At 37.0% G+C, this 15758-nt stretch overlaps 1 protein-coding gene across 1 annotated transcript in view; it reads right to left on the bottom strand.

Annotated features, from left to right (window-relative positions):
- CUL3 (cullin 3) overlaps positions 1-15758 on the bottom strand; it is a 59111-nt gene that overhangs the window by 32385 nt on the left and 10968 nt on the right. Inside the window, exons 2-3 of the mRNA XM_061453020.1 lie at positions 8065-8262; positions 903-1016 (exon numbers count right to left, since the gene is read on the bottom strand). Coding sequence (XP_061309004.1) covers positions 903-1016; positions 8065-8262 — 312 coding nt within the window. The remainder of the gene's footprint in view (positions 1-902; positions 1017-8064; positions 8263-15758) is intronic.

Here is a 15758-nt window from a genome sequence, read left to right as displayed (position 1 = left end):
CAAACCACAGTATTTCAACACATATTTCTTTTCCTTCCTGAAGGTAAAGCCTTTAGCTAGAAGCTATGCAAAAATACACTCTCCTGCATCCTCTGAACATGCCCACCACTCTGGCAATTTAAACATATACCAACTACCTAAAGCATAACACAATCCAGACACAAAAATCTAAGGCACTCTCTCTCAAAAAAGGCCTTTTCTATTAGCTATTAAGCAAGGAATGCTTTTCTTTTTTCTTTTAGAACTAAAAACTATGTATACTGCTTAATCATAGAATCGTTAGGGTTGGAAAGGACCTTAAGATCATCTAGTTCCAACCCCCCTGCCATGGGCAGGGACACCTCACACTAAGCCATATCACCCAAGGCCTCGTCCAACCTGGTCTTGACACTGTGAGGGACAGAGCATAAAATAATACTGTACCCAAGCTGTAGATGAATAGCAAAGGATTAAATTAAAATTCAACATTCAAGGACACAGACTGTACCTAAGCAAAGTTACCCTTTTCAAACCCTTAAGCTTAAAGAACAACTGCATTGTAAGTTTCAGGACACTTTACACCATACTTCCCACAGTAAGAAAGCACCACATGCAAAAAACATCTGTAACTTGCCAGAATGGGTCTGACATTTTTTAAGAATTGTGAATTCCAACCACTTTTCAGATGCATTTTTCAAGTGATAATGAGATAACCTCAAAGAAGAATCCAATTATAATTTATCACACACCTGTAATAATTCTTGCATGCACACAGCAAACTCAAAACAAAGAACAGAGAGCAGTCTTGGGAACAAGACCGGTAAGGATGCCTTGGTTTTTTACCCCTGCATCTCATCTGTTCATTTTTGACAAGAAACAATTTATTGCATCAAGTTAAAGGTGTGAAAAAGCAGAATACCCACCATATACATCAGAATGTCTCTAATCATCACCATTGCTGTTTGATGATCATTCCATGCTTGATTTAGTGTTTGTAGAAAGTTGTTATTCAAGGAGTTTAAAACATCTTCTCGCACCTGAAGCAAAAAAAAAAGCAGCACATTGTCATAAACCCAAGTCAGTTTCTCCTGCACCACCTGTATTTCTACAAGCTTTGCTTGAAAAAGAAAAAATAAAAAAAAAATCTTGTTCCTCTATGAACTTGAATATTCCAAACAAGTTCTTGCATTTCCTGGAGGCTGATCATCCCCACTTTGTACTTCACTTCTGTGGAAAAGTAAGACTTCACACAAGTAAGAAAAAACAGGCTAGAAACAAGAGCAACAAAATAAACATGGATATTACATTTCAAGGGAATACCTGAAAACTCTAATATTAAAAGTATTTTCTACAACTCAAATGCTTCATTTCCAGTGCTATAGTGTTCCCATTAATGTTAACATTACTATCACAAGTAACCTCAGATTATTGGGTAGTACTGGTGAATGTTAAAACAGGAGTAAGTACAGGTGGAAAACTGGCCATGATGACATTTAGAAAGACATGCTGAGACAGCACAAAGTTACAGCAAACAACAGTTCTGAAAGGAAATAATCACTTGGTAAAGACCAGACTCTTACACTAATAGTCCATAATTGCCAACAAGACTCCATACTACAAACTAAAGTCATCATTTTACAAATGTGTATGTTAGTTGATTCATTTGTCCCATCAATTTCAAGCTTTATTCTTTTTGACACTCCTCCTCACTCATAAAACCAGAGAAGATTCAGTTCCATATTTTGATTTTCACACAGTAGGCACATACAACAGTGCTCAAGCTTTAAACACATGTAAAAGAGAAACCTGAGGGAATGTAAAAAAAAAAATATTTCAGAGTTTAACTGCATCAACTGACTTCTGATACAAGTTGCAGAATACATCCTGTCTTTTTTGTAATGGAACAGAACATATTTTTACATTTACAGATTTGCATTTATACTTGTGTGATATAGCACAGAGCATTCAAAGAGCAAACCGAAACACACATGACAAGCAGCCACAAGATGCACCAACATCAGACACAACCATCTGACAGGCTTCATTCTGTCATTTAATTTTTACAATGTTATTAGGCAAAAACAACAGTCTGCCACACTACTATATATATACTCCATAAACTTAGATGAACCAGAAACATAGCACAGCATAGCATAGCATACAAACACAATGGTCTCCTCTGGAGAAGCTCTTCACCTTTTCATTGAATCTAGGTAATACAGATATGTTTGTAGGTTATTCAAAGCTCTGCAAAATCTTCAAACACCTACTCCCAAGACCTGAGCAAGGCCCCTCCTCCTTACTTTTGGAAAACACAGTATGAAGTTGTAAGTCACAGTGCCATTCCTTATGATAGTGATTATCATTTACCCTTGGGTTTCCCAAAGGTGTGCTCTGTTGTCATCGAATCTATGTAGGTTTTAGCTAAAATGTAAATACGCATTAAAAACTTCACCAACTGTGCTTGTAAAGTGTGTGCAAAATCTTCCAAAAGAGAAATCTTCCAAAAAAGAAACAATCATGGCATAGTTGCTTTCACTTCTTTAGTCAATATGGAAAAACACTGGTAGATCAACTACACTACTAAAATTTACCAAACCAAAACTAAACACCTGTGTAGTTTACAAGCACAGATAACCAGGGTAGGGATTTTTTTTTTTAAAAACACAGAGGCAGCACGCCTTTGTAACACATCCATCAGAATAATCCTCCTAGACCAGCCAGTGCCAAATCACACACCAAACTGTAGTCATTGCCACCTGGTGGCAAGCACCCCCTTTTGCTACAAGCCTCCAAATAGACAGAGGAATGCAGAGATCTGTGCCCCCTCTGCTCCATATAGTATGCCATGTGGCTCTATGGAAATATATATTAAATCCAGGAATGGGTGCAGTACAACAAAACTACTCTAAAAGTCTCTGTGAAGCTTCTCAATGACATTCTCCTACATTTACTTTAAGCTGCAGACAGGTTTGGGAAGCTGTTCTTTCGGTTGCTACAAAAGTCAACCAAATTACTGCTTACAATAGCTGTGTAGTTAATGAGCACTGAACACATTCCTTCTATGGACTGTGAATAAGGCAATAGTACAGGAAAACTAGTATAACGCACAAAACATCTTAGCCATGCAAAGGTGCAGTCAGACCCCTGTGGTGCAATAAATGACTTGTAATTAAAAACCCCTGGAAATCCAAACTCTTCTACAGAGGAGGAAGCCCTTCCTTCAGAGACAGAGCTGCTGCTCTTCCAAAGCCTTAGAAAATTTGAATCCCAAAGGATTTTTTATCAGCAGAGTGCTACTTTCAACTATCTGAGCTTATAGTGATTTCTATGACAATCTTTGCAGCTACGCAGTAAACTGGCAGGCACATCCAGCTTAAAAAGGACTGTTCATATAGTCTCAAAACTAAACAACTTTATAACATACGTAAGGTCATCTTGTATTTGCAAGAATGAAATCTTCTACATAACTTCAGGCTCAACTCTCAAGGAAATATAGCATCCTCCCCCGCCAATCTCTGAAGAATTGGCATAAGCTTTCAATACCTTTAAATAACTCTCTACTAAATGTACACAAAGCAGACTTATGGCCTTATATTTTTTCTCTTACAGTGCCTAGCCTGACACAGCAACACAAATAGCTCAATTACATAATTTCCACTACTGTAAGGATAGCCAGAACCTCCTGTGTGCAGCAGCAGTATAGAACAGCACTTGCTGAATCAAGGGCTCAAAGTCTCAAAACTTCTATTAACAGTTTCCTCATCTTCTACAAAAGTCCAAGTAGTGCAAGAAACAGTATTCTAAAATCTTACCATCCCAACAGATTAACTTTACCAAAACCACCTGTTCACTGAAAGGAAAAAAAACAACAACAAACCAACCACAACTGAAGAATATTGACAATTCTGAATTGCATTCACTACCTGGGAATTCCCTTGCATCTTTTTGCCCTCCATAAAATTGCAGACTTCAGACTTACAGTAAACTGTAATGCTCACTAATCAATTCGTCTCCTACACAACTCCTCATGCCATTCCTATTTCATAGATATCATTTCAAACTCTAAAAGGAGCTTGAAATTACTTCCTATCTTCTCTCTCCCCTTCCTTCTGCAACAGCACTGTAGCAAATTTTAAAGCTTGCCAAGGATTCTAGACATTATTTTGTAAGCCCCAGAGTAGAAACACTTTCTTCACCCTAAATCTTCTGTACCACTACAATTCCTTCTATACTTAACACAATGACTGGCTCCATACCCTCCTTACCGAAGGAGTTTCTTACATGTGTGCCTTCACTACTACTCTGAAATTGCACGCACTGCTGCTACTGAACTCTAACAGCTGCAAGAGCAATGACCACCATGTTGTAACGCATTCTGGTCATGTCAGCCACAGAAAGTAATACAAATGTTCAGTAAGATCAAGAAGTCCTACAAGGCATGAGAACATCCCAAGCACCTCTGCCTGTTCAGTAATGCTCTAGTACCTCCTCAAACCAGCACATTTCAGCTCATTTAAGTTTAGAAGAGTCTCCTACACCTCAATCTGACACACACACTGGACAGAAGAAACAACCAAACTGTACTGGGCCTGGCAAACAAACCAATCAATTCCTTTGGCTCACACACACAGAGGGTGCACAGTATGTTGCAAGTCACAGGTTTAGATTTCACTAGACTATGAAGTGTTTGTAAAAACTAAGGAAACTTTAAAAATATTATCCTGCAAACTTTTTAACTTGAAGTTTTTTAATTCCAACACAAGTGATGTTGTTTATCATCAAGTGATTTAGAGAACTGCAAACTAAGCTTTGTGTGTTTATTTTTTTAAAACACTTTTACAACATTTGAGTGAAAAAGTAAGAGACTAGGCTTGAGAAACATGAAGGAAGAGTGTCCACATCAAGCTACAGGATTGCCAAAGGACAAGAAGGGGAGGAATCAATGAAGTACCAAATGCACAAGAATTAAATGTCTAAATTAAGATAAAAGGTTTCAGCACTTCTTATTCCACACTATTTTAAAATTTAGTTCTAAATGTACTATAATAATGATGTAAATACACAGGCAAAGACAAGGTTTAGCTTTTACTACCCTGTAGTAAAGCCAAGGTAGTTCAAGACCACTGACTCCTGTCAATGATGTGCAGTAAGCTACTTGGCTTACTACTTACCTTCATCAAGCAGCCAGAACCTGGTGACTGCAACTACAAGCCATTAGGGTCTGCATGTTCAAAACCAAGCATACTTTTTAGTAACTTGCTTGTGTGCTTGTATCTTGTACAGATCATGCTGGCACCTATCATTTTACATTAAACAGGCTGTAAAGACAATACACAGTATTATGTTTTCTTGTTCAGAAGTTAAGTCATTTTCTTCTTTAAAGTGTTTGGTTTCTTTCTAATAAACAGCAAGCTAAGTAAGCACAATTTTCATCTAGCAATTAAATAAGCATAAATATCTCTTTTAACTGTGCCACACCAAAAATGAGTTTTTTTCTTTCCAAGTCTGAAAACTATTTGTAAAAATACATGAACAAATACACTGCCTCTACCTAGTCTTTTACATTACATTTAATTAACCAGCATGACTGAAATACTACAGGCATGTAACTTTTTTTGTAGGAAGATAACCAGCAGCTGTGGACAGCAAATTACAATTATGTTTCAAGGATTCTAGCAATTCAAAATTTGGGTTTGGCTCCTCAGATATACTTCCTGAACTGAATGTAGCCCTTTCCTAAAATCTATTCATGTTGCACATTTTCATTTTGATAAAAAAGTTAAGAGATTTTTATGAACAACATTTCAGTTGGCAAAATCCCCCTCTTCTAAACTCTAGCATCCATTGAATCTCTGAATTGAAGATTACAAAGACTTGTGATGAGAGCATTTATTATTAATTAGCTACTTAACATTTAACAGAGAACTGCTTTTGCAAAGGCGCTGAAAATTCAAGATTCCTCTAAAACTACTGTTACATAAGTGTGAGGTTAAACAAAAACTTTCTCTCTTACAAGTACTAATGGCACAATCATAAGATGCTGTTATAGAACTGATCCTATTTCTTAATAAACAATGCACTATTTTTCCCATACCTCCATCTGTAACCACCTCAATTTTCTTAAGCTAACCACCAAAAGGAGTAGTTTTGAGCCTACAGAAGTTATCTATTCTTCAGAGTTTTCTGACAGAGGTCAATTTTTATTTTTGTTTAATCTTTCCCTGGGATTATTTCATTTATAGGTTGGCATCATCAGACACCTGGATAAATTAACCTTTTAAGCTTTACAGCATTTTACTACTAAAATTCAGTAGTTAGCATTTTTATTTAGAAAATAAACATCCAACCTTCTGATCATCATCTGTTTTATGTTACCTGGACACACAGATATAATTTGATTAATCATATTAAAGATTAGAAAAGTAGATGACTAGAGAAGATGCTCTAGATTTTTTTAAGCATCAGATACAATAGCATTTAATTGTCATTTTTTTTCTATGCTGGTATCTGTGCAACCCTCTCAGCCAGTGCAGTAACACAACAAACTCAAAGGATCTTCTGCTCTTTTGTCAGCTTGCCCCATCAGCCCTTCAGAATAACTAATTTTGCACATGGGTGGTTTTTAACATGTAGAATAGCTAAGCACAAAGATAAGCAGCTCTCCTCTAATTAAACTAGGATGAATTTAAAGCAGAGGAAGAAGAAAAGGTTAGTGTCATGATTAAGTATAGACTTTAAACATGGCCATATACAAGAACAAGGCACAAAAAGCCTCAGCCATTTGCCACATTTTATATGAATAGCGCAGATTACGAATGCACAGATGATGAAAACAGAAGTGTTTGAGAGCCACAGATGTGCCACAAGTATAGAGGAGAGCCATAAATTATTTAGCTACTTCATACAGGATGTTTCATCTCATGCAAACAATTAAAAAGACCCACATGCAAAGCAATTTAGACTATACTTGTCTGGACCACACTTTTAAAAACTAAGATTTTAGAAGAAATAATACACTCCTGTGCCACAGCAGTTAGAACAAGAAACTCCCCATTATTCAGACATTAACCTCCCAACCGCATTCTGTGTATCAGCCAGCAGTGATCATTCAACACACATGACTTTCCTTTCCAAATACTATAATAACAGAACAGATACTCCATCTGGACCCATAGTCAGCGTATGGGATCAAACAAGGATATTTATCTCTTTTCAGAGACAGGCAGCTATGGATATTACCACAAAGAGTAAGGCATCTTCCCTACACTTAGGATCCTATTACCACGAAATATTATCTAGACTCCTAAAAAATGAGTTTTAAACTTTTTTCAGTGACATATTATTAGTCAACCCTAACCATTCCTTACAAAGACTGATTCAAGACAAGATGTATCATCTGAGAAAAGAGCTCTTCACATATTCAGAAACAAGAAATTTCTGCATAACATTTTGACCAAATTACATGGTTTTGAAAAGGCTAAAATGTTAGAATGCAGACTATTCAGGACTTTTCGTTGCTGCCACGCTGAATTTTTTGTACATTGCCTACCCCCTCTTCAAACTGTGTAATCCTAGCACAATTCTCATTAACTTATGAATTAGTTCATTAGCCCATAACAAACATGTTCTTACACTGGTATTTATTTTGCTCCACAGACTGAAAAAAAAACCCAAACCCCAAAACAAACAAACAAAAGAAAACTGACTAGAAAACGAAACAAAATTTGTTCTGAGAAAGTCATAAAATTCCACCAAAAGGCCACAAACCTTTTCTTAAAAGGTCCCAGCTCTCAACAGTTATGCCTCAGCTTAAGTTGTTTCCTACTATACACTTTCGAATACTTGATATGGTCTGACCTCCATCAGTAATTTACAGCAAAAAGTATCTGGAATATGAAGTCATTTAAACTTGGTGTTAGCTCTAAGCTACCATTTTTGAGGATGGCAATACCATTTCAACACAAGGCAACATAATAATATAATCACAGAATCGTATAATTAAGTTCTGGTTTTGTCATTTAAGTACCTATTTAGAATTCTTTTGTGTAAGACACTTTGATTTTAATTCATAAAATGACATACCTTGTTTATTAGATGCTCAGTGACCACTTCTCTTAGTCCAGTGTAGAGCTTTTCTCCATGTTTATGCAACACCATTGTATACGCGTTCCTATACAGCTCCTCAAAACTGAGACCGCTATTGTTCTTACGCTGGATTTCTTGGATTGCATTTTTTAGAAGATCCCAAATACTGTTCACATATTTCTCATCCATAGTCATCTGTAAAAACAGAACAATACGGTATCATTTAGACTCAAGAATGATAACTACAGAAAGATATCTCTGGAAAATGTAACTCCAGGAGCAGTGTTTCTGCCACATTTTGTTGATTCTGTTATCACAAGGTTTCTCAAAATTTATCAGAAGAAAAACTACTTATGAACCTCATGGGGATTTCAAGAAATAGTTATCGAAATCATGATTTGCAAAATTTTAATGCTTTTCTACTTCAGAGCTGCAAATCCACAGAACCCAGCTCCAGAGCCTGTACAGTGGGAAGGCAGGTAATCACAGACATGAGCTCCTCCCCTACACTTTCTCTGCAGTGTTGACAATGACTGTCCTCATAGTTTCGCCCCATACTAACATGCTGCTTGACAGCTCATAAATCATAATGCAACACTGCTCTGCTTAACCAGACCCCAAATCAACCTGTACAATAGAAGATAATAATCTCTGACACAGAGTTAGCAAACTAGCAAACTTACTTAGTCATCTGTTTGAGCTAACTAGGTATTCTTTATTTACAGCAATGTACTAATGGCCAAAGAATTACATGCCTACAATACTGTGCCCTATAATTTAAGTACTTAGAGGTGTTGAAATACCCCACAAATGTCCAAAATTAACAACTGTATTGAACATATTTCCCTTGCACAGATGTGGTTAAATAACTTGCTACAGGATATGCATCAAGTGGTTAGCAGAATATGCATCTGCTTGGTCTGTTATTCAGACACTATATATTTCAGTAACTATTTCACATAAAGCTACAGCAATAAAGAAGAAATCAGAGAATGAGAGAAACTCTTACAAGAAATAGTCTCAATGTAACAGCAAAACAACTTTTGAAATTTACTATCTAGTGCTTAGTGTGAATCAGTTTACAACTGTGTTTTACCAATGCAAGGTGCTTCGAATAAGATGCTTTATAGATAAAGAAGCATCTGGGATAGCAAGCAAGAGTAGCAACAAGGTATCAGATGTCAGTATTGCCTAAAGTTTGCGATTGAGCCAAATGAAAAAAACAAAAAAAACAAAAAAAACTAACCCCCCAACAAAAAAAAAAACCACCAAAAACATTTTAATTGAACAAAATTTAAAATGAAGTGTTTAAAGTTAAGTTTGGTTTACTTTATACAAAAAAAGAACTGATCTATCATTTTACATCTAAGGAAAAAAAAAACACTATTCCCAGAATTACTGTGAAGAAAGAAAATATCCTTGAGTCTACAAATATTGTCAAAGCAGCCTTGAAAACAGAAGCTGTAAGTAGTAAAAGAGTAAAGGTACGACATTATAGAAGAAAATCATGACCAGTCCTGGTATGCTTCTCCCCCACCTTCCACCCAAAACCCACCAAGTGAGTAGAGGAAGGACACAGAAGAGTGGATTTGCCAGCATTTGTAATAAAACATAATGACTGGCAGAACTTCTTTTCAGTAAAAGTACACTTTTACATGCAATTTCAAAACGTCAATTTTTCTAGGTATTAGAAACAGAACTACAGCTCATAATAAGGATAGGTCATTTGCTGCATTGGGAGGGAATGGGCTGCTGAACAAAATCAAAACAAGCTGCATCCTCCTCTTTTTTTTTGAGGTTTGGTTAAATACAAATATTTTAAGAATAAAAATAATCCTACTGCTATTTTTCCCACTCTCCTGATATCAGAACTACTAGCCTGTATGTAATCAAACTGAACCAAGTATGTAACTTAAGAGGTATGTCACAATACACCTAAACCTACCAAACAAATCACAAACCCATTGAAAAAAAAAATTCTTAGCTCCCAATCTCCAAAAACCAAAACCTGAAAGTAACAGAGAAATTGGGGAATGTCATCCTCCCCGCTTTTTGCTTATCTTGCTATGTGTAATATTGAAAGGTCAGTTACTGCCTTTTTAATTTACATTTGCTACATTGGTGCCTCTTCAGGGAAATTCTTTTCTAAAGCCTTCCTGAACAAGCAATTTTACAAGAACTGATACTGAAGAAATCATTTAAAATTGCAGACAGTAATCCAAGTAGAAAGCTTTCCTGTTTTCCTTAAAAAAAAATAAAATTGATTTTAAACAAAGCATGGACTTAAACCAACACTTCCCAATGCCATTTTCCCCCTTTGTGAATCAAAAATCTCCCAACCAACATGACAACCTTTTTATCTCAACTGCAACTTAACTGCCTGCTGTATTAAAAAAAAAAAGTAGTGTGACCTGTATAAAACAAGCAAATCACCAGACACTACTCTGAAGAGGTATTTGCAGCATTGCTTTTATGTTTACTGGGTTGGTCAGCCAGTAAACATTTCTGTATATTACACATAAGCACATCTAATTACTGGGATCTGTTCAAGATCTTTAACATCTGCGATCTTTAACATCTAATAACTGGGATCTCTTCAAGAAAAAGCTAAATAAGTGAACTGTTTAACCCTCCTACTTTCAATCCTAATGCTTTTTTAAAAAAATAAATAAAAATCAAGGAATGATTGTAACATTATTTGCTCCGAACTGATTGAACATAAATGCAAACCCAGAGCTTTCTGCCTCTTAACAATTAACACACCATGAACTGCTTTGGAAATGCAAGAGAGATCCATAAAAGGTAACTTTAAAGGGTACACGTGTCCATGGGATAAATATACAGAAATGTCTGAAATAGTATTATGAACTTATCTTACTACCTTTTAAGAGTAAGCGTGAAGGATTCTGCTTCTCAATGCAGCTTCCTATTCTGCTATTGACTTCAGATTAGCATCTGTGAAGCTTTGTGGGATCAGGTTTGCTAAAGTTCTAAGATACTAAGTTAGAAGAGCACTATCTTCCAAAAAAGACCTAGCTTGTTTGCAGGAGTGTTTTTCTAACAAAGCAAGGACTCCTAATGCTTTAAATAACTCAGTTCTATTGGACAGTAAGTCACTGCAGTAAAGCTTTAGCAAAAGTTTACTATTTCCACTGCTGAAGAGTTGTTTAGCTTTTGAACAGAAGAGGCCTTCCTGTACCATTTACCCTCAAAGCTATGTAAGAATCACAGTGATTAAGTCTACCCTTGGAGTATTTAACTCACAGGTTCATGTTTCTTCACCCCCCTTCCTTAAATCAGGCTTGTATGCAGATTAAAAAGAAAACCAAACTAAAAAGCCAAACACATAACCCCCACAGACAACTGAGCAATAAAGTTTGTGATGCCATTAGAACAATTTGGCATCTTTCAGAATTCTGTACAAAAGTATCTCTAAAATCACTATTAGACAACTGTGATTCTAATCTCCCAGTCTGACCCAGGAGTGAAGATTTATGCAACTCTCTAGATCCCCATCAACAACAAAGCCTGTAAGTGATCCACAAATATGAATACAGGATCAGAATCCAGATGTTTTTCCATGCTCATTCCCAGATTTCTTCCAATGGTTATATTTTAAAATTGAACTCTGCAGTTGTTGTACTTGTAATGCCTTGCTTGTGCCTTCCAGTCTTGCAGATTTAAGCAAAAACTAGATTACTGCTTCTGCTGGTGCTTTGGGAAGAAAACAAAAAAAAAAAAAAAAACCAAAACAAACAAACTCCCAGGTTGAGAAAATCTTTCAGAAGCAAAGTCCCAGTAATTTCAGTAGTGGTTACTCTTGGATTCATCAAGATAGTAAGAAACCAGTGTCCAAAGAGAGGAAATACATAAATGCACTCCAGTTTATCTGAACATTACCTTTCTTGGGGAATGGGAGAGAGATCAAGTCTGTTATTGGCAGAAGAGAGAGATGTTTATAAGAAGCCACTAGTTGGAAAACTTCCACAAACCGCTGCCCAAATGCTAATGATTCAAAGATGCAACTTTAACACATAAACATCTGAGCTCAAAGTGTAGCAGAAGTACATCTTGAGGAAATTAGACTAAAATGTCATTGTACAATGAAAGTGCAATCAATCCACCAAAAAAAAAAGTCAGCAAAAGACTCAAAAGATCCTTTATGCCACAGTACTGCCATACTGCAGGATCAGACACATGCAAGCCCTTTTCTTCAACATTTGTCCATCCTATTGAAGTCTCTGAGAATGAACAATCACTGTCAGCAGTCTACTGCCACCTGAAAAGCATGACATCAGCAGGTAAAGCTAGTAACAGTCATGAATAGGTTTCTCCATCTCTCCCTCCTAGAAGCTAAAAGTAGACATCAGCTCTTCCAAATAACTTTGTCATTCCTTAAATCAAAAGGGTCAAACAGCTCTATTCAAGTAGCTTTGGTACTAACATAAAACTTCATGCAAAATATTACCATCTACCTCCTATTCATTTAGTTTAAAGGGAAGTGCAACATCCTGTCCCTGGGAGAAACAACCCCATGATGCATTAATACATGCTGGAACCAACTGGCTGGTGTTTTTGACCTTAACACTACAGAACTTGCTCCTCTTACTTAGAAGAGTTCCTTAAAAGATTAATTGTAAGGAAAGGCAGTTTACAGCAGTAAACGGTTAAGAATCTGTTGAATTCTTGATTGTTTACACCAGCTTCTTTTTACCAGAAGTAGCTACTTCGTCTTCTTAAGCAAGAGGTGGTTAAGAAGGAAGTGAGGAAGAGCCTATAGCTGGCCTACAGAATTTCAGCAAGAGTATCCAGCAGGAATTTACCAACCAGTAAAAACAGGAGACACTTGAACTAGTAATCACAGTACTAGAGACTAGACATAGCTTCTCATCCTTGCAAAAGAAGTTTCTAGACAAGTTCTGTAAAGTTCTCACAAAGATCTCAGACCAAATAGGGCATTGTTAATTCTCAGAAGTTTTAAACAGACTGCAAACACACTTGCAGAACAGGGCACAAACACCACTACTGAAATTTTGTACAGACCAGCTGCAGAGCACTTACCACAATTCTATACACTACCAGGTGAAACAGACCAATTTGGAAATGATTATTGCAGCACAGTATTTGTCAAAGTTTTCAGAAAACATAAGTATCATCTGCCTCATTCCTTTTCATGAAATCCTTTAGGTCTAATGCACCAGAGCACTGCACTGAGAACCCACTGAAAGTACAGAATTCAAGTGTTTACGCTCTCTACCCTGAAGGAAGTGAGTGGATACCAAAGTTAGTTAGCAGTTCTGAGAGCAAACATTTGCACCTAGTAATTGCAGCCTGTTCTCACTTCCTCATTTCCTGCCCCTCAGCAGACGAAATGAGCAGGAGCTGACCGCTGCCATCTAAAACTGCCACCACAGGGGTCCTGACCTACAGTCCAAAAGGCAAGGGAGGCTGACAGAACTAACAGTCTAGTTCCATTTCAAGACAGGGCATTCACCAATATAATACTAAATAATCTGTTACACAATAACTCAGCATCCTTAGCCAGGATCCTTCCCTCTGAATGAAACTTGGCTGAGGTTATCCAGAAAAGGTCAAGAGCAACACATTTTCTGCCTCAGAACCTAATCACTACTTGAAATTTTATAAACCCTTCCAATATTGTTAAATTTAAAATACAAGTATTGGAAATGACAGGAGATCCATTGCCTAGTGTCTGCTCCAAGAATATCTCAAAATAGCATATTAAGATATGGAACTACACATTCTTCAACTACAGAGCAGATAAAATGCACCCCTATTAATGATAAACGGAGAGCTCAACATTTATACTTCTCCAAATTTTGAGGTTTTGATCATTGTACAGCAATGAGCATATCTGGAAGAGGATATACTGGCTACACCTCATTGCCTAAGAAACATCAGCACTCAAGAAGCTAACAACTCTGTAACACACAAATAAAAACAACTAATCTCTGAACTACCAAAACAACCAGGTATAAAATTCCTCTATAGTGTTATTTGAACAGGTTGACTGTTATACACCAAAAAACATAACCGGAAGCTAAGAGAGGGAGCATGAAGAAAGTAAGGGGCACCATAACCTACTGCTGTTCTCCTGCATCTAGCTCACTTTGGCCATCCGCTGAAAGAGTGACAGGGAAGTCATAGCAATGTGCCATCAAAACTGATCCTAATAACTAGGCTTTTGCTCAAAGGTGACTTATAACAAAACTGGAGATGATGATCCAGTATTATCCACATCTCCTAGGAGTGTCAGGAAATGCCTATTGCACTATTATACTCCCTCAGAGGAGTGTGTGTGGTGGTGGGAATCTATGTCTGTAGTTTGCTTATGGCATATGGCAGTTATCATTTACAATATTAAGTATTGATGTATGTTTTTTTATATATGTGTTTTGCTCTTCACTCATCCCTTAAGATACAAGCCTTATCCTTGTTTGGGTGGGCAATCTCTACACTAAACTTCTCCAGATTCCTCCCGCAAGAAATATTCACGGCCTGCACCATGCTCCATTCTGGGCTCAGAAGATGAGCTGAGTAACCAGTGCTGACAGTAATCCCATAAAGGTCAAGAGAAAAAACATCTCTAGGCTGCCCCCAAAAAAGGCGTGAACCTCTGTACAACAGGCAGGGCTCCATGACAATAGTAACAGAAATGCAGGAACCACAATATCCACCTCTCCTTCCCAGCTCTGTCAGGCTTTATGCAGCAGAAGCAAGTCAAACACACAACTTTGTCAACTGATACACCCAAGAGCTGCAGCAAAACCCCTTCCTTCCCCACTTTGCTTAAAATGGTTCTGCAGCAATTAAAAGCTATTCTGCTAGCATGGAGCAAAAGAGGTAACTAGATTAAAATGTGATTGTTCCTTAAAAGATGGTGTTGTACCTCCTGTGTAGTGCCTGACAGATTTGGTCTACCTCCAAGGCATTGTCTAGGAGTACTACTGGTCTCATCACAAAACAAGTGCTGCTTCAGGGTGGGAGCTTGAAGAGGAAGGGGTTTGGTTGATTGGTTTTGATAAGCCTTACAGCAAACTGTAATATCCTCCAAGAACTTCCTTTTCTAGTAAATCTAAAGCCCAGGAAAAAAAGATTTGTTCCTCCTCTCAAAAGGTAACGTTTGGCAGCACTACAGGTAGACCTGACAAGAGCTTCACCACACAATAGCAATTTAACAGCCTATATGAAAAGTTTAAAAGAAGTCCTTAACAGAAAATGTCATACTGCAGCAACAGTTTTGACATGTCTAGGAGACTGAACAAATTGAAAGAAATATCAGACTAATTTCACATTTTAGGAACTGATTAAGAAAGAAACTAACCCTAAACTGCCAACATACTTCACTTACTCTAAATTTCAACTTTTAATACAATTTATTCTTTTTTCCCCCAAATGCTCTTCCTCAACTTTAGTCTTACAAATCTGTGGAACATTATATCCTGGAGGAAAGATGGGGGAAAAATGAGAACACCAACTCCTCCCAATGACCTACTTCATCTGAACTGTGACTATGAACTATGTAAATTTGAGCAGTTACTGAATAAACACAAAGCAAAGGGTAATCTAAAACTTATTGTTTCATTTCTTTAAACAATACATAAACAATGGAAACAACCTGGAGAGGCAAACAAATAAGCATAAAGTGAAACACAAAATTACACAGTGCT

This window comes from Pezoporus flaviventris, unplaced genomic scaffold (assembly GCF_033815535.1).
Source record: "Pezoporus flaviventris isolate CSIRO_AGI_PZ_B2104156 unplaced genomic scaffold, CSIRO_AGI_Pfla_v1 ptg000013l, whole genome shotgun sequence".
NCBI lineage: Eukaryota > Metazoa > Chordata > Aves > Psittaciformes > Psittacidae > Pezoporus > Pezoporus flaviventris.
Note: the sequence above shows the minus strand (reverse complement) of the source record. Positions and strands in the feature narration are given on the sequence as shown.